Here is a 22374-nt window from a genome sequence, read left to right as displayed (position 1 = left end):
AGAGAAAGAGTTGATGGGACCAAAAGTTAGAAGTTTCCAAGGGCAATGGATGAATGGGCCAATGCTGCGAGCCGACGAGCCACAATGACAGCCCAAAGAGAGCCACTAGCCACCGCGAGCCACGGGCAATTGTGGACATACTGTGGTAATTGTGGCGCACGGATCCACTGGCCTCCACTTTTCCGCGTTTTTTCTAGATCTTGTTTCGGCTACAAGCCTCGTATGCCGCCGGACTTCCGCTTAGCACCTTTTTTGTTGCTACCCTAACGGCCTCTCCGAGCCGACGAGGGGCCGGTGGGCAGCCGCGCCTCACTTGTTGCTTGCAGGACCCTCACTAGCCACACCGCGCGCTTAGGCCATGCACGTCACAGGTTTGAGCCACACTTGAGGCTGGAGCGTTTCACCACCACGACGGCCCAGCCACATGCATGCAGCAGCTTAGTTACAGCTCACAGCACAGCATCGAGTCTTTAAACCAACGTCGCCTCGCACGACGGCCGCTGTAACAAGACACCACGGCACGAATTATCGTCACGAGCGGATCCTATATTAAGCAGAGGAGTTGCTTCTACTAGCGCCGACCAGGCGCAATCCAACCCGCCCACCGAAACGAGCATGCGCCGCATCCCCTGATTGTCCCACCTTTAGCTTAAGCTCCGTCGTCATCATGGCCGACACCGAGCGCACAATCCTCGATTTCTACCAGATCCCTACACTGTATCCTTCAGAATGGCCGGCCGAGAAGGACCTGGAAGACCTTGACTCGGACGACGACGAGAAGGATGTCAAGCTGCAGCGAAGACAGTCCAGATACCAGGCGCTTGAGAGAGCCGTGAGCACGCGAAAGAGCGTGATCCCAGGTTCAGAAGGTGGCAAGGGCGGTGTTGGAAACCTGGTTCAGAAAGATGAGCCAGATCCTTTGGGAACTACAGACAGCGTCGTTAGAACGCTGAAGCATCTTGGTCTACCGCTTCAAGATGATCACCGTCTCCGTACGGCTCCGCCTCGCCCGTAGCTATCGTTGGACGGAGACTGACTTGGCATGATACTCAGGAAACCGATTTCTCCTCTCCTCGACGACATTTTCTCCTGCGCTCTTCCTCTCCCAGATGCATGCGACTGCCGATACTCGAAGTTTGCTCACCGGTCTCGACGTTCTCTCACAATCCATCGATCAGAAGTCGGCTTCACTCAAAGTCCTGGTTGAGACGAACTTTGAAAGATTCGTCAAGGCGAAAGCTACTATAGATAATGTCTATAAGGAGATGAAGTATCGCGGCGTCGAACCGCCTTCCGCCCGCGCTCGTGGCCATTCCCGCGCTGCTAGTCGCAGTAGCTTCCGGAACAGCGGCGTTGGAGCTGGACTGGGACTCAGCAACCCGCTTGGATCACCTGCGGCTGCTGATACGCGAAAGAAGAACGCGCTTACCAAGGAGAGCGAGTATGGTGTTCTGGGTATTAAGGCCCCTCTACTGGACGTTTCGGCCAAAGCTGAGGATGTCTGGGGCCCTGCCCTGGGAGGACGCGAGAAGGAGGAGAACCTCAAGACCGTGTCAAACCATATGACTAGATTCAAGGACTATGTGGAGCTGAGCAGCCAGGTAGCTGACAGCATTAAGCGCAAGGACTACGAGTCACTCGTCGAGGAGTTTAACAAGGCCAGGAAGATTGCAGATGAAGCGCGACGATTGTCGGATGAGCTGGGGGGAGACACTCCCACTGAGCCGCAACTCTATCAACTATTGATGGCGGCGCGGATGTGGCATGACGTGGACCAGCAGATTCGAAGCTTCAAGCGCGATGTATGGAAGAGGCTTGTCACCCTTCATACGGCATCCAAGTCGGATACGATGACGGGCAGAGCCTCAGATCAGCACACGGAGCTCATTAGTCTGCTCCTTGAACTTGGCGCTGACGACAACCCGATCTGGGTCTGGCTTCTGAGCCGATATGATTATCTCAAGGGCAAGATCCAGTCAACAGCAGACCGCTCCAAGGTTGAGATTGAGGTGCTTCGTCGCAGACTGGCTGTCGCCGATAAACCAAACCCCAGCGCGATCGCAGCTCATCTGAGATCTCTTGGCCGGCCCGTCATCGAGGGCAAGCCTCTCACATTCGACTCTGCCGATGTTATTGAACTTTGGGAGAAGATGCTCTCATTCCTGAGCAGCCTGTTGTCGTCCAAGGGCATTCTCGCTGAGGTTGTGGATTTCTGGCAGATGGTCTCAGGATTCATTGACGGCAAGTCCCAAGCAACTCTCCCCGTGGGCTATCTCGGAGAATCCAAACATCATCATGAACTATCGCCGCAGAGCATCGGCGAGTTGCGGAAGGGAGCAGTCGAACTGGTGGACATGCTACGTGAGCACGTCTTTGCCTTCTTCGTGGATCTGCCACCTGAAGATGTCTCGCTATTGTTCTCGCCCCTACCACCAACTCCAAACTCACCCTCTCCTGTACCACATACCCCCAGATCTGGTGGCCTGACACCGACTTCGGCGCGAGATCCTCGCTTCAACTTTGACCCGAATAACCTACCACCACCATCGCCCAAGAGAGGTGAGGCATGGGAGAAGCTCGCGTTCTGGCCTCCTTGGTCCAACTCTATCAGTGGAGTTCACTACCTATCCAAGATGCTCACCCTTGTCGGCTCAGGAGCATCTGATATGGCGAGCATTGATCCCATTGCCTCAGGGGATAATCAAGTGCTGGAACGCCTCAAGACTCTCGTCGGAGGCTCACGGGAGCGCTGTGTCACTGCCTTGTGCGCTGCTTGGAACCGAGATGCTGAAAACATTAAGTATGCGGAGGATTGGGAGCGTTCAGCCGAGCTGGGTGACGTGACAAGAATGCCGGCGAGCTTTGCTGCCTTTGAGGGGGCTCTGCTCACGGGAATGCAAAAGATCCTCTATATCTCTGACGCCATGTCCAAGCCAGGAGCGGGAGATATCGTTTTGCCGCCCCCGGCGAAGCTGCTTCAGATGGTGCGCAGTCAATACGTTTCCACCCTGTACAAGGCGTTGAGTGGAATGGTTGAGAACGCCGAGCGCTCTCTGAAGAGGACTGAAGACGACTGGTCCATCGATGGCGAGGGATCACTTGCGTCAGCCGCGATACCCTCGATGGCGGGCAAGGCGGCGTTGAATTCTGGAGACAGGGTGAGTGACATTTCAACACTGCTGGTTGCTTCGTCTTGCTAACATTACTTCTAGAACATTCGCATGCTCATGACCCTTAGCAACCTCCAATCACTCCGCTCGCAGGTCGTGCCGAGTCTCAACTTGCAGTTTGAAAATGCCTTCTTTGTCAAGTTGATGGAGGAGTCAAAGAAGATTCGCGAAGTCCTCGGACAAATCCACGAGCGGCTCTTCCAATCCTACACCAAGCAGTCGATCGAAAGGCTTCGCGACATCATTCAGTCCGGCGTCTCGGCCCCCGACTGGGCCCCTGGCCATGGTCAACGCACTCAAACGGCCAAGCCATACGTCTATGAAGCCCTCCTCAGCCTGGTCCTCGTCCACTCACAGGTCTCGACCACGGCGCCCGCCCTCACCTTTGAGGTGCTGTCCTTCCTCCTCGAGCAGACCTCGGTCCAGCTCCTCGAGGCCTTCCGCCGACGCCCGCGCTACTCCCTCGAGGCCCTCATGCAGGCGACGCTCGACGTCGAGTTTGTCGCCCAGACCCTCAGCCACTACACTTCAGAGCGCGCTTCGGAGCTGCAGAGCCAGATCTACCAGGAGCTCGACGCGCGTACTGACAACGAGGCCCGCGCCCGCCTGCAGGGCGAGCTGGGTGAGATGCGCAACGTCCTCAAGCGCCTGCGCGACGCCAGCAAGAACGAGTTTGCCTGCTTCCGGAAGCCCAAGCGGCCGGGCCACGGGCCGAGTCGGAACAACAGCGGCATCTCGTCGACCTAGGGGGCTTCCGAGATGCGTGCTCGAACGGCTTTCGGGGCTTCCGAGAGCGGGAAGCAGGAGGAGAAGGAGAAGGAGGTTGAGTCCAACAGTAGTAGTACATTTGACCCTAGGAGTAGTATCGTTGATGACGGGAGCGTGTGGATATAGTAGCAAGTGGCCATATACTGTGTCTGAAAAAAGATTCTTCCAAGGAGCGAGCAATGCAAAATGATGAGCAACACGGTAATGCAGTTTATTTCCCGAGTTCCACCAAAAACCTATATCTTCCATCTCGTCAAGACCCCCGAGGTATCTCGCTTTGTCTATGCCGTAACGCCAGTTCCAAGTAGTCGTGGCCGTTTTTATACTAGGTTTTTCTTTTTTCATGCCCTCCCTCCCCCCTGAGTAGCCCGTTTGGCTCAAACGCCTATAGTCATACATGCATCATCGTGTGGTATCTAGAAAGAAAAAGAATCGTTGCTTTTTTGTTTTCCGTCCAGTCATTAGCCATTAGTTGGTCGAAAGGTGAAAGTCGGGTTCCCAGTCACTGAGACCCGTTGGCGAATATGAGGCAAGCGTGCAAAAACACCTGGCTCATGCCGTCTACGGGGTGTTGGTGATGAGAAGGTGAGAGCAGAACATCATCTCGAGGGACCGAGAGTCTGCAGGAGAGAATTGGGACCCTTCTTGTCGGGCCAGGATAGCGTCGTCTGGGAATGATGATTAGCATTCTTGTTATAAGATGAAAGGGGCTACTAGACTTACAGTCCAGATCAAGGTCCTGGAAGTAACTCGCAACAATAGGTTCTTGCTCCGAAGTGGCCAGCTTCCCAGAGGCATTGCGAAGCGTCTGTGGCAGAGCCTTGCGAATTGCCAACAGCATCTTGAGCAGGCCTGCCAAGTTACCTCCCTGCTGTGTGAACACGCTGGGATCCCTCTCCAGGGGCCACCCAGGACGAAGATGGTCCTGCTCCCAAGCCTTGAAAGCCCACGTCGATTTCTCGAGGCAGTTGAGGAAGATGAGCGCCGTGAGGTACATCTTGAAGTTGACCTTGACTTTACTGTCCTGAAGTACTCGGTGCATGCCGCTCAGCAGGGCCTTGGAAGTGTTGTTTGCCTTTCTCTCGGCTGCTGCGTTCAGCTGCATGCAGATGGTGGTGTAGATATCGGCGTCGTTCTCGCTCTCGGCCTCCTGGATACGTCGTGGCTCCTCTCCCTCACTCGCGGGCTTTTCAATAATGTTCCACTGTCTCTCACGGTCGATACTCTCGACCAAACCCCAAAGTTCCAGGGATTTTCGGAGTAGATCATCCTCGCCTTCTGACAGTTGCTGAATGGCGAGTTCCAGGGTGACGCGCATGAACCTCGATGGCTCACGCTCAATGAAGAGGTGAAAGACATCCCGCATATAAGCTTCCACCTTGCCCGGGATGTCCTCCTTGTCCTGATCGATCATGATGACCTGCCAAAAAGAGTCTTTGCTACCTCGTGTCGCAGCCAATGTCTCACTAGGCTCTAGCAATGCGACAAAGGCTTCCATAACGATGACTTTGCCAATTTCGGGGAAGTGAGAGACCTCAATCACAGTGCCATCGTGGGTCATCTGGAGCTGGCTCTTCAGCAGGTTGATTCGATTCTGGGACAAGACAACCTGAACACCAGCCGAGTACAAATCCAGTTGCTCTTGAAGCCTCGTCCGAACGCAGCCAGTTCTCCAGACGCGAGGCGACAAGACCTTTCGGCAAGTATCACATGGTGTTCCCTTGCCACAGTTCTTGCGGAGGATCCTGCATCTGATACAGGCACCGATCTTGCGGACCTCCTGGACCTCCTTGCGCCGAGCTGCTGTGAATCGGGATCGAGAATGCCGGGGCCTCCCATTCAGCTGCCCATCGCCCGTATCCATGCGTACACCGCCTCGGTTCATCTGAATAGGCGCAGGGGGGTGATCGGGGACAATCGGCACTGGCGATGCGGTAGCCAAGTATGTCATTTCGCCCCATGGCTGCGAGATGCCCCCATCAGGGGCAGTTACCGCACTTGGGGAGGTTTCGACGGGAGGCGCGAGTTCGACGGTCGGAGGCGGTGTCGATGAACCATTTTCATTGACGAGCTGGGGGTCGAGAAGCGACGGGTTTAGCCGCGCGGTAGCAGCAACGGCAACAGATATGTTGGAAGCATCTGGCGAGGCAACGCTGTTGGGGAGCAATGCCTGAAGTCGTTCCTCGGGAGATAGTTCAGGTCCAGGAAGCGGCTGTTGGACTACGGCTGTCACTGAGCGTTAGTTCAACTTCTCACAACGGACCGTGTAGCGTCTTACCTCTATTTTGCTGCTGCGATCGATTCTCGTAGCTCACGGGAGGGTTGTCGAGGGTGAATTGCTCATGAAGTTCGAAACGTTCAACAACGTGAGTACTGGCGGGGTCGGCGGGGTCGGTGGCACCTGGAGCGCTCTGGCCACGGTTGTTCTCATTAAGATCGACCTGTCGCGAGGCTTCGGCAAGAGTCTCAAGAGCACTCCATCCTTGGGGAAGGTTGGGGACGTCCACTGTCTGGCCGTTGGTCTGCGCATCAGGAGGCGGTCGCTCTGGGGCGGCACGAGCGTTGGTGATACCATGGAGCTCGAGGCAGGCTCGCATGCGGTCTGACTCGGAGATGGCAGGGCATTTCTTGGTGATGTGGGTGGTCAAGCTATCGATGCGGCCCTTGGGAAAGTTCTCGCCGCATTGCTTACAGGTGTGCGGATACCTGTTGCTGTTATCGTTGAGCTTGGGGCCTCGGACGAAGTACTCAAGGATGAGAGGATTGGGCTTGCGGCCCATGGCGATTGCGCGCTCACGGGCGGTGGTTGCAAGCGCCTGGCCCGCAACCTGATCCGTCAAGGCGTCAGAAACGCCTATTCCACCAAAAAAAGACCAGAGCTGGACGTCCAGTCCCGTTCCGTTCAGTAGAAGCAGGCAGATGGCACCGTAGGGCTGGCGGAATTGGTGATGGGGATTCGCCGTGGCTAGATTCTGCCTCCTCAGACCGACAAATTTCTCACACCGCCTGTCGAAAGCCGGCCGAGGGGTTAATCCGAGTCATGGTTGGGACACTGTGATTGGTAGAAAATCTCCGATGCAGAGAAAAGTCAAACGTCGATCTTAGTCATCACCCGTGCACCCTCCAAATCGCGGGGTCCCCTTCATCACACCACGAAAAAAAGCGACACCCCGCTGCTCAATCATATCCTTGCTCGTCCTTGAATTACAAGGTTCAATAATTGCAATTGAACTCGGAAACACCTCCAAAATCTTCCACCATGAAGAACATTCAGCGACTTGAGCTGCCGGCCGCGGCTGACATGCATGTTCACTTGCGCCAGGGTGAACTAATGGACTTAGTAGTCCCGACTGTGCGGCAGGGTGGAGTTGATACGGCTTTCGTGTATGGACTCTGTATCCTAGAAGAGAGAATTGAGAAAGCTAATAGAAGAAAATAGAATGCCCAATCTCGTATGTGGCTTTTGTAAATTCCGTGTTTTGAGTGATTTATTTCAGAGATGGCTTCATCATGACATCTATGCTTGTTGAATGGTTACTGATATTTGATTATAGCTGCCTCCTCTCACATCGGTTGAGCAGGTATGTAACTCGTACCCCATTGACACGGAATTATCCTATGCGACCTATAACAAATAACTAACCCTTGTATAGGTGCTCGAGTACAAGTCCAAGCTTACTGCCATCACCAAGGATGTCAACTTTCTCATGTCGCTCTACGTTAGTCCTGCCCCTGTCCATGATATCCATGGCGTACCCTAACTTCTGCTAGCTTCACCCCTCTGTTACCCCAGAGGTTATTGAACAGGCTGCTGCTGCCGGTATCACCGGTGTGAAGCTCTACCCCCAGGGCAAGCTCCCTCCTCCTGTTGAGATAGACATGGCACTTACACCATACAGGTGTGACCACCAACTCTGAGAGTGGTGTTTCGGATATTACGGCCTTCTACGACACTTTCGCCGCCATGGAGAAGCATGGTATTGGTAAGAGATCCCATTCTTTGAGATTTGTTCTCCTTTCGGCGGGGAATAGTCAAGCAGGGGCTGTCTAGGCTGACATCTCCGTCTGTTCGTAGTGTTGAACATCCACGGCGAGGTTCTCGAGTCTCTTGCACCAGCTGGTACTACCCTGGAAGAGGCTTTCCTCCCTACTCTGAAGCAGCTCCATGAGCGATTCCCTGCCCTTCGCATTGTGGTATGTTGGCACTCAACCACACCTCAACTAAACGGCGACTAACACCGAGACCAAAGCTTGAGCACTGCACCACTGCCGCTGCTGTCGAGGCTGTCAAGGCCTGTGGACCTACTGTTGGTGGTATGTTCTCCTCGGCTGTGAGACCGTACAAAGAATCACATTCATCTAACGCCATTAATAGCTACCATCACGGCTCACCACCTCTACCTCACCTCCCACGAGGCTTGCTGCGATCCCTTCGCCTTCTGCAAGCCCATCCCCAAGAAGCCCACCGACCGCGATGCCTTGGTCAAGGCCGTTGTCAGCGGCAACACCAAGTTCTTCTTGTAAGCCCATTTCCCACCTTTACTCAATTCACATTTTAACCACCTCCTGTAGTGGAAGTGACAGTGCCCCTCACCCCCTCCAGTCCAAGACTTCTGCCGAGCAGGGCAAGGCGCCCGCCGGTGTCTTCACCCAGCCATATGTGACGCAGCTCGTCCTTCTCGGCCTCGAGGAGGCCATCGAGCGTGGCGTCATCACCGACGCCGACGTCACCCAGGAGAAGCTTGAGAACTTCTTCAGCCGCAATGGCCGTCGCTTCTACAAGCTCCCCGAGGTTTCGGAGAACAAGATCATTCTGGAGAGGAAGGGAGAGAAGATCCCCACTAGCATCCGCAGTGCCGATGGGAAGAATGAGGTTGGCATCTCCAGGCACGGCGCTGAGGTGTTCAGCCTGACCTGGGCTTGAGTCAATAAAAATGAGCTATGATTGGAAAACGGAGTTGCGGCATAGGGGGTGTTGAGCATAGAATGAGGAGTCTAAAATAGGAAGTGCGTTGTGAATAGGGGTTCTAACCCGTGTATGAGAGCACCCGTCTCCAATGGTTTCGCGTGAACAAGTGATCAACTCTAGACAGTACATAATCTCGAGGGATTATAGGTAATCAGTCGCACGATTCTTAAATAATGCACCGCATTTCAAGTAACTATTGCCACCCGTGTTCTGTATAGTAAACATCCATAACTCCGTGCTATGCTCCCAAGTCTACACCAGCCCCAAGTAGACTCGAGGGTATCTAGTTCAAACAAAATACCTAGCTATGTTACCTAGATTCCTCATCCCTCCCCCACACATTACGGAACTCGTCGTCGTCGTCTATCCGATAGTTTGATTGATAATTTGACATGAAGCCGTGGGGCTGCGTCTGGTTCTGAGTTCCACTCCATTCTGTCGATTCTTCGTTGACAGGGCTGTCACCTCCGTCATAAGTCCGGGCGTGGCTGGCTTCCGCGGGCGCCGGAGGACCCTTGCCCAGGCCAAGCTTGGCTGGGTCCGGTTCTGCGTGCTTGACGACCTTCTTGGACTTCTTCTTCTTCTTGATTGGAACCACAGGTTCGGGAACAGGCTCGGGCTGAGGCGTAGGGGGAGAGTCTCTGCTCCTCTGCTTGCCCTTGTTGGTAGATGAGGCCGTTTCCGGTGCTGGCGACCTTACAGATGGGCTGTGGTAAGCAGGAGACCTTGTTCCAAAGCTTCCAGGAGAACGGTACCGATCCCTCAGGGGTTCGCTGGCTGTAATGACAGGGTACTGAACGTGGTTAGAAGAGGCACAATATTCGGATCCATTCCACTTACGTTCCAATCGCCATATTCAAGCTGCCGCGCCTGTGCATACAGGCGATCCTCGTCAGCATCCAGCTCGGGTTCTTCAAATGTGCCATGCGTGTTTTCGTTGATCAGGTCCGGGCGATTATGGCTTGCCTCCCCATTTGATCCAAGCAGAGGAGTTGTTGTGTTAATCTCGCCAGGCTTGGGAATCCAATACTTTCCTTTTCCACCACGTTCGTATCGCATGCCTTCCTTGAGCCTGGCCAGACGTGACTTGGAATCTTCGTGGGCCATCACTTTGTCGCCAGAATCGAACACTCGGTAACCATAAGTATCTCCCCGAAAAGTGATTTTCGAGTCCTCGATCAAATCTCGTACGCCAAACGCGTCTTTGAAGGCATGGTTGAGAGGCATCCGCGCGGACAGGATGCTGTTATCGGCAAAATCATGCCATGAGAAGGCATACCAGTGTGCCACGGCAAAGATGGGCATCTCAATACAGATAAGAGCATCCTGGATCGCAGCTGCGAGGTTGTCTGGCGTGTATCCCTGCACATTGTCTGGTATCGCACCTATCCAAACCAAGATGGATAGGAAAAATCCTTGCCAGTACGAAGCAAAGATGATGAGCTTGATACACAGAAATTTGGGCACTGGTCTGAAGGGTTGTAGGTCTCGGTTCATGCAAACCCAGAAAAGACCGAGAGAATACAAGCTGACAGTGACACTAATATTGTATATGATGCCGCTCCAAAGGTAGCCAGAGGTGAGTCCGATATAACCTTCTTGATATGTTCCTGTCGCTTTCATGATGACAGCAGCAAGGGCAAGGATGGGCTTCAGCCAGGCATATTGAAGGATACCTCGCTTGATTGACAAGAAGGTATAAGGATCTGAGATATCGACCTTCGGTAGGACGTGGTTGAGCGGCCAGAGGTGGTGAACAGGAGCTCGGCCATGCGTCATGATAATCAGGGACCGCTCTCCACCAAGATAGTTGATGAGCAGCTGGAAGAACGTGTAGATTGTAAAGGCTTCGTAGATATCGCGGATTGGATCAAGGAAAGCGGCAGCTTTCAAGGATATCATGCTGGTCCATGATGCGATCGAGTATATGGGCACCATAAGAAGGATTCGGACGACATATCTTTGCAGGAGGGGCTTTCGGTAGTTCTTGGCTTGCAACAGTATCGAGCTGTAGTTATAGTTAGCTATGTGCACCGGCAAGCTGGAGTATGGGCTTGGGGGTCCATACACGATAGACAGTATTGTCGCTGCTAGGGACGCGACGCCAGATACCACCGTAGTGGCATAGGTAAGCTTCTGGCCTGTGCCGCCATTTGACATGGCCTCGACGTAGTCATCCATGGCGACGTGGATTCAGCTGTTCTGTCCCGTCGAGGTGATCTAGTATATGGGCAATCGGCTGGCGCGTCCTAGCACATGACTGACGGTGCGCGCAAGGTTATGTATGATGAAGGGGGAGATGAGAGAAGCTCAGTGGGATGGACGAGTGTCGACGGTGGCGCAAACCGGTGATGACGACACCGCTCGGACGGAAACCCCGTGATTATCGACTGCCGCCTTGCTGGCCAAACTGTCGTGGACGAAGCAAAGACGACAGACGGCCAGATGATGTCCTCGTTGCCTTGTCGCAGGAATGGGTGGTTTGGTAGGGCCGGCACGGAATTATGTTTCATGCGTCTAGGTAACCACTTTCCTCCCATGGTAATGACCTAGGGCGCACTTGCCTAATAGTTCATGGGGAGTCCAGGAGCTTTGATGCCGCTTATTTAGGCGTGTGGGGCGCTAGACCGTGGCCCAAGACCTCTGAAGCCACACCAACCACAGTGGCTCCGCTACCCTGCGTCCGCTATTTGACAGGGGGCGGATACCAGCACCTCAACAACCGCGTCGCGAAGCGACATTCTTTTGGATTGGATGACCTGACAGCTCCTGACCGACTATAACATTAACCAGCTGCTATGCTTCACCTGCGGAACCTCGCAACACCTTCTGTCCGCTAAAGTATTTCCAAGCTGTCGCTGTGCTCTAGATGATGCGACGTATCTCCCTGCTACTTTATGGAGCTTGCTGAGCTCCGTTGAGCTACTTCCAACATGAATATCACCCTGGCCGCCCTCGACAATGCGATTGTTGTAGCCAGAGACACCAGGACCCCCAAATTCAATTAGTATGTTGGACGTTGTTTGTTTGTCTCTCGTCTACTAACTCGAACCCTCTCGTAGTGAATTCCTCATCTTTGTCGCCCTGTGCTGCATCCTGGCCATCTTCTTCCTCCTATACTTCAATCGAGTCTTTGCGTCGGTCGTTTCCTACTTCATCCGAGCCTACACCTGGCACCAGTATCGAGTCTATATCGACATCAAGGCCATTCAAATATCTCTTCTAGGTGGTCGAGTCTTCTTTACGGGTTTACGGTATCATGGCGAGAACGAGACGTTTATGGTCCAGCATGGTTACATTACATGGAGATATTGGCTTCGACGAGTTCGCGACGCAGACATCACAGACTCCCGACGATCCAAGCTGCCGACCACCGATGCTACACCGTCGAGCGACATAAAAAATTCCGAGCTTCCCTGTCGTATACAAGTGGACCTGATCGGCTTGGAGTGGTTTGTGTACAATCGAAGTCCAGCGTACGATACCGTCCTTTCCGGTCTTACCCAGCACCATGACCCAGATGCTCGATCGAGTGGTGTGTCGGAAAAGGATGAATCTGCATTGAGAGCTCGGGGCCCCAAGCTGGAGAGGGATGCTGAAGGTGAAAAGGGGCTGGACGAGAAGCAAGATGCGGACGCTCAGGCGAGGTACGTGTACCGGCGCACGACGACAGGTCTCGGAAGCGGCGAGGACGACGAAAACACCCACAGCTGTGAAATGGAGCTACCATTCATGATCCAGCTGTTCCCTATACATCTCCGCTGTCAAAAGGCCGCTGCTGTCATGGGCAGTGAGAACACAAAGGCGATCCTCGTTGCCAGGGCAGACTCGCTTGACGTGGAAGTTGACGCTTCAGAAACTACCACGCGCGATCCTTACAGGCAAACCTTCAAGGTTCAATTCAAACATCCAGTCATCGAGTTCAAGGATAATGAGGACTTCAAGGAGGACCAAGCCACCCGGGCCACCCGAGATCGCGACACTACTCCAAGTCAGGAGGCGGTCTCGAAGCGATCACTCTTCCGTCATCATCGGCGAAGAGCTGTCAACTCTCTGCGCAATCTGGTGCCCTATTGGCGGCGCTCTGTTGAGTCCTTCTCTACCGATTCACGAGCCGCGAACACCGGAGCTTCGCAGGTTCCAGGTGCCAACCAATGGCAAGGATTAACACGTTATCTGGATGACCGCGACCGGGACGACAGGGCTCGCTGGGGAGCAGTTGAGTATGCCGCTGTGACTACAGTCTTGGATAGCCCTGAAGCGGTATTGACCGTGTACTGGGACGCTGTGGGAAAAGTCCCTGATCGAGGCCATGGGAATTCTAAGGCGTTCCCACTCAATATTAACGGGAGTGAGCCTCCGGCCTGGGGTATGAATTTCTCCGTTAAAGGAGGAACCATGAACTACGGCCCATGGGCAGATCGTCAAAGGGCAGATTTGCAGCGATTCTTTTTCCCGTCACTCTGCAAAGACGCAACCCCTGCGAGACCGCTGAAGCCAGGGGACTGGAGAGCCGCTACAACCTTCTCGCTTTACGTTGAAATAGACGACACGGTTACTTTGAGAGTTCCTATAAGGGAGGAGTCCAAGAACTGGCGTTGGCGAGGCAAGGAACCAGCGATGAAACACCAGAAAGCGCCCACGAAGCGGAAACAGAGAAACAGGGCGAAAAAGAACAGCAAAGGAGATGCCACCCAGCTTCGCCCTGCGGGATGGTTGGAGGTAAAGCTTCCAGCCAACTCTTCGGTCAAGTTCAATATGGATATGATGGCAAGCTCGACTGGTTACACAACGAAACTCGACGTCGACCTGCCCAGCTCAGAGCTCTGGAGTTCTGTCAACCACGATCTGCTCTGGCGATCAAGTGCTCTGCAGGTATCCTGTGATCTCTCTAACCCGCTCTCCTGGAACTCGCTCAGGAATTGGAACTTCAGCATTACCAGCTCCAAGATGGATCTGTTCATCTTGAGAGACCACATCTTCCTTCTTGTTGACCTGGTTGATGACTGGACAACTGGCCCGCCGGCAGACTATCTCGTGTTCGTGCCTTTCAAATACCACGTTCACCTGAAGCTGCAATCGTTGCAGCTCTACCTCAACGTCAACGAGGCCAACATCATTGACAAAGCAACCGTGATAGAAGACAACACTTATCTGGTTCTCTCTAGCCCTTGCCTGACGGCTGAGGCCTGTATCCCTATCGACAGCTTCCGACCTAGCAAGAATGCCATTCCTTTTGATGTTCGTGCTGATCAGCTGGATCTGGCACTTCGGGTTCCCCAGTGGAATACGCAGGCGGCGTTTCTCTCCTCACAAGACTTTGGTCACATCGAAGGTCTCGTGGTGGACGGCAGTTACAATTACAATGCGACAACATCGACCACAAACACGGATACGCTCATCCTCAATGTTCGTGGCCAGTCCCCCTACGTCTACTTGTATGGCTTCCTTATCCGGTATATCATCCTGCTGAAGGACAATTACTTCGGAGATTATGTCCACTTCAGAACCTTGGATGAGTATCAAAATCAACTCCAGTTGAAGGAGAAGAACCCAGGTGCCGAGGCCGCAAATCAGCCACCCACTAAAAAGTCAAACGATATGGACGTTATCCTTGGTGTCAAAGTTGAAGATCTCAGGATCCTGCTGCCAACCAATCTCTACTCAGCAGATCGCTTCGTCCAAGGAGAACTTGCCAGCGTCGCCGCTGATTTGCGTTTTACAAATTACTTCATGGAGGTCGAGATTGAGGTTAGCCCCGTGAGTCTCTCATTGGGCAGTTCGGAGGGTGCTCTGGATTCTCCTGGCATGTCATCGTCGAATACCCAGCTGTTTATCGATGGCGTGCGCTTATATGGCCATAAACTATTTGGTCTGCCGCCCACAGAGCCCGCCTACGTCTGCAACTGGGATGTCAGTGTCGGTAGCATTGCAGGAGAGTGCACTTCCGAATTCCTTGTTGCAGTGGCAAGAGGCGGCAAGGCGGTTGCTTTCTCTTTTGACGATGTCGAGAACGCCTTGGTACCATACTCGTCTCTGGTGTTCTTCGATATCACCTTTGCGCGAGTCGCTGTCGAGTCTGTCCAGGTGTGGTTACACGTCGATGAAGCAGCGTTTCTGGTATCAACCGACGCCATCGATGTGAATTTCAATGATTGGGCTCGGTCACACTATTCGAAGCGTGCCGACATTGTCGTCCCAAACATCCAAGTATCGTGTGTCAACGCGGAATCAGCAGCAAGGCAGAAGTCCAGATACCAACACCCCGTGGAAACGGAAGCTCACCTGCAAACCACTGTCCGACTTGCTGTGATTGGACGCAAGTTCAACTTCACCGAAGAAAGGAAAATTCAGCAAGAGCTAGTGCAGCGGGAAGATCAACGGACACATCGAGCCGAGTTTCTCATTCTACCGGAATACTTGGATGATCTTGTCCCAGAAGTGGTTGATCCGCCAGCGCAGTGTGCGCCTCCTCCGCCTCATCCAGCCATCTCACTCGAGGGCGAGGACGAAGACGTTTCGTACAGAACGTTGGCATCACGCCGGTCCCGAGGCTTGAGCCACAAATCTTCATTCCTTTCCCTTGCCGCTTCAGAGAACGGCAGCGTTATTCTAGCACCGAGTCAACACCGTGCTCGATCCAGATCAAACCAGGGCAATTACCTCGATACTGGGTCTGGTTTGTTGGACAATCGACCAACTTTGAGGCAGAAGGGATCGTTTGTATCACATTACTCAACTGGAGATTACGCTACAAAGGAGGGCCTTGCTCACTCTTCTGTGGCTTTCTCCAGCCAGTATGTCTCGCCACACTTCCCGCTGCAGGGTCTGCAGCCTAGTACACGGGAGGTTCCAGTTCAGAGCACTGAAGAAGGCGATGAAGATGCCATGTTTGACACAATGTCGATCGGGTTGGATGACATTGATCCAAATGGACTGAGCGAGGATCACCCCTATTTCAGTGCCTTGGTTGAGTTCCCCTCTGGCATATCAGCATTTGCCAACCCATCTTCAATACGCTACGCCGCCTCCCTCTTGGATGCCTTGCAGCCGAATGAACCAGAGGATTTGTTGGACGCCTTCCAGATCGATGCCATGACTAAAATCTTCGACCTACAGAAAGAACGGGGAACCAGTGGCCAGATCAAGGATTTTATGGTTCGAGTGCCCAATGCCAACTTCCGACTTCTCAACCCGACATCTGAGGACCCTTCGGACTATGTTGAAGACGAGCAGGACCAGTATGACCTCACAATTTCAAAGGTGTCATTGGTTGCTCGAACGACAACCAACTGGGAGGACCCTTTCAAGGAGGAAACGCGCAATTCAAAGACTTCGCTTCAACTACGGCTGGGATCAGCTGAGATTTCGGCGTCCGAGCGTAAGTCGTCGCTTCAGGAACCTCAGCCGGCAGTCATGGCACAGATTGATGAGGTCACTGTGTCAGTTGGTGCGAAAGAAATCAGGTTCTTCGAAGCCGAGATCGGCTCCGTGGTTGGAAGCACTGCTTCGGGCAAGATTGAGTACCTGGCGTCGTTGATCCATCGAACTGGCACTGTTGCAACTGAGTTGGGGCATCTGCTTTCTGAGACCATCACAAAGCACCAGAACCGCCACAGGTACTTCACATATCGCCTTCTTGAAGAGGGCCAGTCGACTAATGACCCATCTTTCGTGGTCCGACCTTCGGCTGTGCTTCGATCAGCGAACGAGCACCTTCGCACGTTTGATTCTTGGAAGTTGGCGATGCGACTTCGTCAGATATGGGCAACTATGGAAGAGCACACCAGGGCTCAACTCATCCATCAATGTTTGACTGGTTCTCCTGATGTCCCTGCGAACGCGGTAGAGTACGCGATAGCAGCACTTCAAAAGTGGCGTGGCTGGGACTTGGAGGACCTGGCGCATTCGCTCGTCTTAGTGAACATCTTCGGTCCGATCGAAGAAGTAGATACAGGTCATGATGACCAGCTTCCTCTCTCCGGTACTTGCAGGCTCGGAGAATTGCAGCTCGTTCTCGACCCGGGCCCGAAGCAAAACAAACTCGGCTTCATCGATCTGGCCGCTAGAATCGCCCAGCAGATGCCCGAAGCCGTGGAGGATCAAGACGAGAGCGCGAAGCCAAGCGTCCCCCTAACGACGTTGAATATCTCCTGCGCGGAAGCAGGCATCAATCTGAACTGGGAACTCTGCGAACTGGCTGAAGACGTATTGCAACTATACAGCAAGAGCCAAGGCCAAACTCAATCCATGCCCGTCATCCCCAAGCCGAAACGCCCAGCGAAGCCAAATCCTGCTGCTTGGCCACCGGTCCACGTAGTTGTGGAAGTGACTCGAGGTGCGGTGGAATTGGAAACCATCAACCTCAGAGCCAAGACATTGAGTCATGGGCTGAAGATGTCAATTCTTCACCAAGCTGGAGTCGACACTTCGAGCTCGCTGAGCCTGATGCTGAACTGCAACGCCATCACTTCCTCGCTACACAGTAACGCTCATGCTCTGGGAATGTCTCAACTGAAGCACCCAAGCATTTTCCTGTCACACGAACTCCATGACATTGACGGCACGTCAAGCCATACCGTCAAGGCCAGTGCCAGCAGTCGAAACCTGACCATTGCGGTGAAGGAGGACCCGATTGGACTGATGGAAGTTCTCGACCGTCTCTTCGGTGACGAGATTCATCAAGTATACGGTCTGAAGAGCCAACTTTCCAGCTTGTCAAAGCCCAAGGAGCCGAAAGAACAGAAGAGGATGTCGGACCGGCTCTCGAGCGTGAGGGTCAATCTCGCCATGTTCCTTGACGAGTACAGCGTCTCGATTCCTTTCCTGCAATCTCTAACGTACAAAATCACCGGAACCGTGGCGCGAGCGGCAACAGCAGCCAACTTTGGAAAAGAAGTCATCTTTGATTTCGACATCAAAGAAAACTATCACGAGATGCAGATCAATGTCAGGAATGAGCCTCGTAGCATTTCTCTTCTGCAGATCCCTCCAACCAATGGCCGCATCACCAGCCACATGAGCCAGACGGAACACCAGATTAACGTTCTCTCATCGTTAGAAGTCGTTCACCTGGACGCATCCGCCGTCTACAGCCTTCTCACTGCACTCAACAGGCCCCAGATATCCAGTGCCATCCAAGAGCTGCAGGAGCAGACCAAGATCATTCAGGGGCATGTCTCGGAAATCTTTGGCTCTGACGAGCTTGAGATAGCGGAGCCTGTAATTGAGCCGATTAGGTTGGATCATCCAAGTGTCAAGGTCGTGTACAATGTTCATTTGACGTTGGCTGGCCTCCATGTCTTTGCCAAGACGTCTCTCAAGTCTGAAGTTGAGCCCATGGCTCAAGTTCTCTTCTCTCTGGACAGGGCTCATCTGCACGCGTCTAACCGACACGAGACACATGGCCCTATCCTGAAGTACCCGGAGCTCCACGTCAACCTTAGTCACATTGGTCTTGATATCCGAAGAGGTCGTGAGGGCTCCATGAGATCCTGCGGGAGCTTGGGTGTGGGCGTGACGGTTTCCGCCAGCTCAACCCTGGGCTCAGACGGCAAAGAAGATTGGTCCTTCAACTTCAGCAGCGACGACTTTGAATGCAACCTGGCCCCGGAAACCATCTCGACCGTCGTTGATGTTCTGGGGTACATGGGCGAGAAGATCAAAGATCTGGATACCTCCCGCGAGCTGGAATACCTGAGAAAGCTACGACAGTCCAAGCCAAGAATCACCATCAACGGCGACGAGGAGCTACCGGAAGAAGTCGACATCATCGACTCGGTTCTTGCATCAGTTCAATATCAGTTCGAGCTTCGAAACATTCGCGTCTGCTGGATCGTTGCAGACAGCAGTGCTGATGAGTCAAGCACCAAGGAGGATCTTGTCTTGTCGGTCAAACTGTTCGAATTTGGCACCAGAACTCGACGATCTGCTCGACTGTCGATCGAAAACTTCCAGCTTCAGATGGTGCCTCCTGGTCAGGATATGAATATTCGCTCACTTCACTCGGCGCTGCTTCCCGTGGTCACATTCAATATTGCCTACATGTCAACTGCCTCTGCACGACGCATGGCATTCCAGGCTGTGGGTGAGTCTTTGGATCTGCGGCTGACGTCCGCCTTTATTGTGCCAGCTGCACATTTGACCGAGTCCATCATGCTTTCGCTGAACAATGTGGCACAAGCATCGACGCAATGGAATACTGCAGTGACAACAGAGAAGAAGCCAGACGAGGCACCCAAAACGGGGCAACAGCGAAGCATCTTTGGCAACAAGAGGCTGGAGAGTTTGCTTATCGACGCAGATTTTGCCGGTGCTGTTGTCTACATTGCCAACAAGAAGGCGATGGACAGTTCCAAAAACTCGTTCGGACGTTCTTCGATGGCTGGCAAGTATGGTCAGTTCAACACGGAGGATTCTGGAAGTGGAACGGCCCTTCGCAGTCCTGGCCTAGCCTGGAAAGTCGAATACAGGGATGATGCGCAGGATGACCCTTCGCTCTATGGAGAGATCAAGGTGGACGCTTCCAGCAACATCATCTACCCTTCTGTTGTTCCGCTCGTGATGGACATGTTGTCAAGCGTGAAAGAGGTTGTCAAGGACGACGACGAAGCCGCGCCAGCCAAAGAACCGGAGCCATCCAAGCCCAAGGTTCACAAGTCCGGAGACGAGGATAACATCATCACTGCGGATCCCAGCGCTGTGCTAGGCCGTCTCAAGCTCAACTTGGGCCTGCGCATTTGCAGACAAGAGTTCTCGCTGAGCTGTCAACCAATCGCCCGTGTCGCCGCCACGACGTGCTTCGACAACATCTACTTCACTGTCAATACCGTTCGGTCATCAGAGCAAGGCAACTTCTTTGCGATTTCCGGAGACTTTACCAAGTTGCAAGCGTCTGTACAGCACGTGTACTCACGCGAGTCCACCGCAAGCTTTGAACTGGACTCGATCACGCTTTCGTTCATGAACAGCAAGCACGTTAGTGGAACCAGCGGAGTTTCGGCCATCATCAACGTGAGCCCCATGGTGGTGTCCATCAACGCCAAGCAAGCACAAGACTTCTTGTTGTTCCGTGAGATTTGGTATCCCAGCGAGTTGCGATCACCACCCACAGCTCCTGTCGCGAAGCTGGCAACTGAGACTTCTCAGGGCGGCCATCTAGTCCAGAGATATCAGCAAGTGGCGGCAACAGCCGCGTTCCCATGGACTGTGACTCTTTCCATCGCAGCCCTGGACGTCACTATCGACCTTGGACAAGCCATTGGCAAATCTGCCTTTGCGATCAAAAAGTTCTGGGTGTCATCCAAGAAGACGTCGGATTGGGAACAGAACCTCTGCCTCGGCTTCGATAGGATCGGTGTTGACTGCACTGGTCGCCTGAGCGGCTTCGTGGCCTTGCAAGATTTCCGTCTGCGAAGTTCGATTCAGTGGCCGAAACGAGAAGAGGCACTCAACGAGACACCCCTGGTTCAGGCGTCGATCGCCTTCAATGCATTCCGAGTCAAGGCTGCGTTTGATTATCAAGCCTTCTTGGTTGCTGACATTACTTCTTTGGAGTTCCTCATGTACAACGTACGTGAAAGTCTCGAAGGGAGTGGAGATAGACTGGTTGCAATGCTCGATGGCGAGGCAGTGCAAATCTTTGGCACAACAACATCGGCGGCCCAGGGCATTGCTTTGTGGCAGGCAATCCAGAAGCTTGTTCAAGAAAGGAGGGAGAGCTTCGAGAGCTCCCTGAAGGAGATCGAGAAATTCATGAGCCGGAGGTCCACGGCTTCGCGAAACACACTGCCACAGATCGAGCTACCACCGAAGCTGAAGGTGGAAGACACATTGTCCAAATCACCCATCTCCCTGGACACCGATGTGGTTGTGACACTCAAGGCACTCAACTTGGGCGTATTCCCTAGCACATTCTCAGATCATCAAGTGTTCAAGGTAGAGGCGTTGAACGCCTATGCTCGGTTCGCAGCCAGCATGGAGCAAAGGCGCATTCACAGCATCTTGAGGATGATGCTGGGTCAGCTTCGTATTGGTCTTGCTGGCGTTCGCAACGTGGAGGCGCCCAAGACGTTGAGCGAGATTTCTGTCGAAGATGTGGTTCAACGAGCAACAGGATCACGAGGCGGGACGATCCTCAACGTTCCCCAGGTTTCTGCAGTCATGGAGACATGGCAGAAGCCACGAGCAAACGAGATCAGCTATATCTTCAAGAGTGCATTCGAGGGCAAGGTGGAAGTGGGGTGGAACTTCTCCCGCGTCAGCTACATCCGAGGCATGTTTGCAAATCACTCCAAGGCACTGGAGCAGATCTGGGGTAAGGAAATCCCCCTGACAGCGGTCAAGATCAGGGGAGTTCCAGGAGCAGAAGAGGGAGAGGGTGAACAGCAGAAGATCACGGCAGAAGTCAACGTGCCCGTATCCAAGTACGACTACGTGGCGCTGGAGCCGCCCATTATCGAGACGCCGCAGCTGCGTGACATGGGCGAGGCGACGCCGCCACTTGAATGGATCGGTCTGCACCGTGATCGACTGCCGAACTTGACACATCAGATTGTCATTGTGTCACTGTTGGAGTTGGCTGGCGAGGTAGAGGATGCTTATGCTCGCATTTTGGGATCATCATGAGATCAGTCATGGATGAAAATCATGGGTTATGAAGGAGGTTGATGAGGTTGCAGTACTTGTCCGGCGAGTGAGTCACTCGGCGACAGTAAGCATGACGAGCAAGCGAGGCGTTTGGGAAACTTGAAACAATTTCTGCTTTTGAACCAAAAGAGGTAATTATTGTTGGAAAGAATACTAATACACGATTTTGCAACTGGACTCGGTATGAGGTTGATATCGAGGCTCCATGCTAGGCTGGGTGAAGCTGTTCCTGCCAGTCCAAGTGGAGCGGTGTGTAAAAAAGTGAGACAGCAAGAGGCGGCCTTCAAAATAAAACATACGTTTTATGAGGCGTGTTATACTCAAGGTGTACTGATGTTTATGTCGACTATCCCGACTGTGCGGTGTTTTTTTGCTCGCCACATGCCTCAAGAGAGCTAGGTTCCAGGATGGTTCCGGGATAGCCTTACTGTATGAGGAAGCTCTCGCATCGGATCTTGACCATTTCCACGGAATCCCATTGGATCTGCCGCGACGGATCTGACGGACTCGAAGCCGGAAAAGCTTCCCAAGTCCTCCAATGGGGGCTTGGGCGAGGCCAGCCTCTCGTGGTGGTCTGAGGTTTGAGCTGTGATGTGAGCGGCGGTACGGCAGAGGATCGGTCGAGTTAGGTACCGGCTTGGGCAGACACGGCCAGAGAAATACACAGGGATAAAGGCGGTGGATTGTATCCCGAAGTCGACTTGGCCTGTGCCACGGATGGAAGGTTGGGCTCGACGTGAGGCCAGGCCAGGCCAGGTTCGTGTAGAGAATGGATGGGCATCCGTCCGAGTGGAGGAGGGGTGGTGGTGCGGGAGCTCC

The 22374-nt window shown here is 53.5% G+C and overlaps 4 protein-coding genes and 1 pseudogene across 5 annotated transcripts, besides 1 other annotated feature; 3 read left to right on the top strand and 2 right to left on the bottom strand.

The window, feature by feature from the left end:
• Positions 1-649: 649 nt before the first annotated feature.
• NCS57_00269900 lies at positions 650-3917 on the top strand (annotated as a pseudogene). Its single transcript has 3 exons — positions 650-992; positions 1054-3158; positions 3213-3917.
• Positions 650-3917: a sequence feature.
• A 582-nt stretch (positions 3918-4499) lies between these two features.
• Positions 4500-6718, bottom strand: NCS57_00269800 (uncharacterized protein; the record flags this gene model as incomplete). Its single annotated transcript, XM_053052722.1, has 3 exons — positions 4500-4606; positions 4662-6164; positions 6217-6718. The coding sequence occupies 3 exons, from the start codon at positions 6716-6718 to the stop codon at positions 4500-4502; spliced, it is 2112 nt and encodes a 703-aa protein (XP_052917968.1).
• Positions 6719-7197: 479 nt separating this feature from the next.
• On the top strand, positions 7198-8862 carry NCS57_00269700 (Dihydroorotase; the record flags this gene model as incomplete). The annotated part of the gene is made up of 10 exons (XM_053052721.1): positions 7198-7322; positions 7378-7390; positions 7493-7519; positions 7592-7657; positions 7710-7788; positions 7838-7921; positions 8014-8132; positions 8189-8252; positions 8314-8458; positions 8511-8862. 10 exons carry the CDS (start codon positions 7198-7200, stop codon positions 8860-8862), a joined length of 1074 nt encoding a protein of 357 aa, XP_052917967.1.
• A 355-nt stretch (positions 8863-9217) lies between these two features.
• On the bottom strand, positions 9218-11088 carry NCS57_00269600 (uncharacterized protein; the record flags this gene model as incomplete). Its single annotated transcript, XM_053052720.1, has 3 exons — positions 9218-9700; positions 9748-10915; positions 10976-11088. 3 exons carry the CDS (start codon positions 11086-11088, stop codon positions 9218-9220), a joined length of 1764 nt encoding a protein of 587 aa, XP_052917966.1.
• Positions 11089-11840: 752 nt separating this feature from the next.
• Positions 11841-21534, top strand: NCS57_00269500 (uncharacterized protein; the record flags this gene model as incomplete). The annotated part of the gene is made up of 2 exons (XM_053052719.1): positions 11841-11914; positions 11970-21534. 2 exons carry the CDS (start codon positions 11841-11843, stop codon positions 21532-21534), a joined length of 9639 nt encoding a protein of 3212 aa, XP_052917965.1.
• Positions 21535-22374: the final 840 nt, after the last annotated feature.

Source organism: Fusarium keratoplasticum, chromosome 2 (assembly GCF_025433545.1).
Source record: "Fusarium keratoplasticum isolate Fu6.1 chromosome 2, whole genome shotgun sequence".
Classification (NCBI taxonomy): domain Eukaryota; kingdom Fungi; phylum Ascomycota; class Sordariomycetes; order Hypocreales; family Nectriaceae; genus Fusarium; species Fusarium keratoplasticum.
This window is presented reverse-complemented; position numbering and strand designations above follow the sequence as displayed.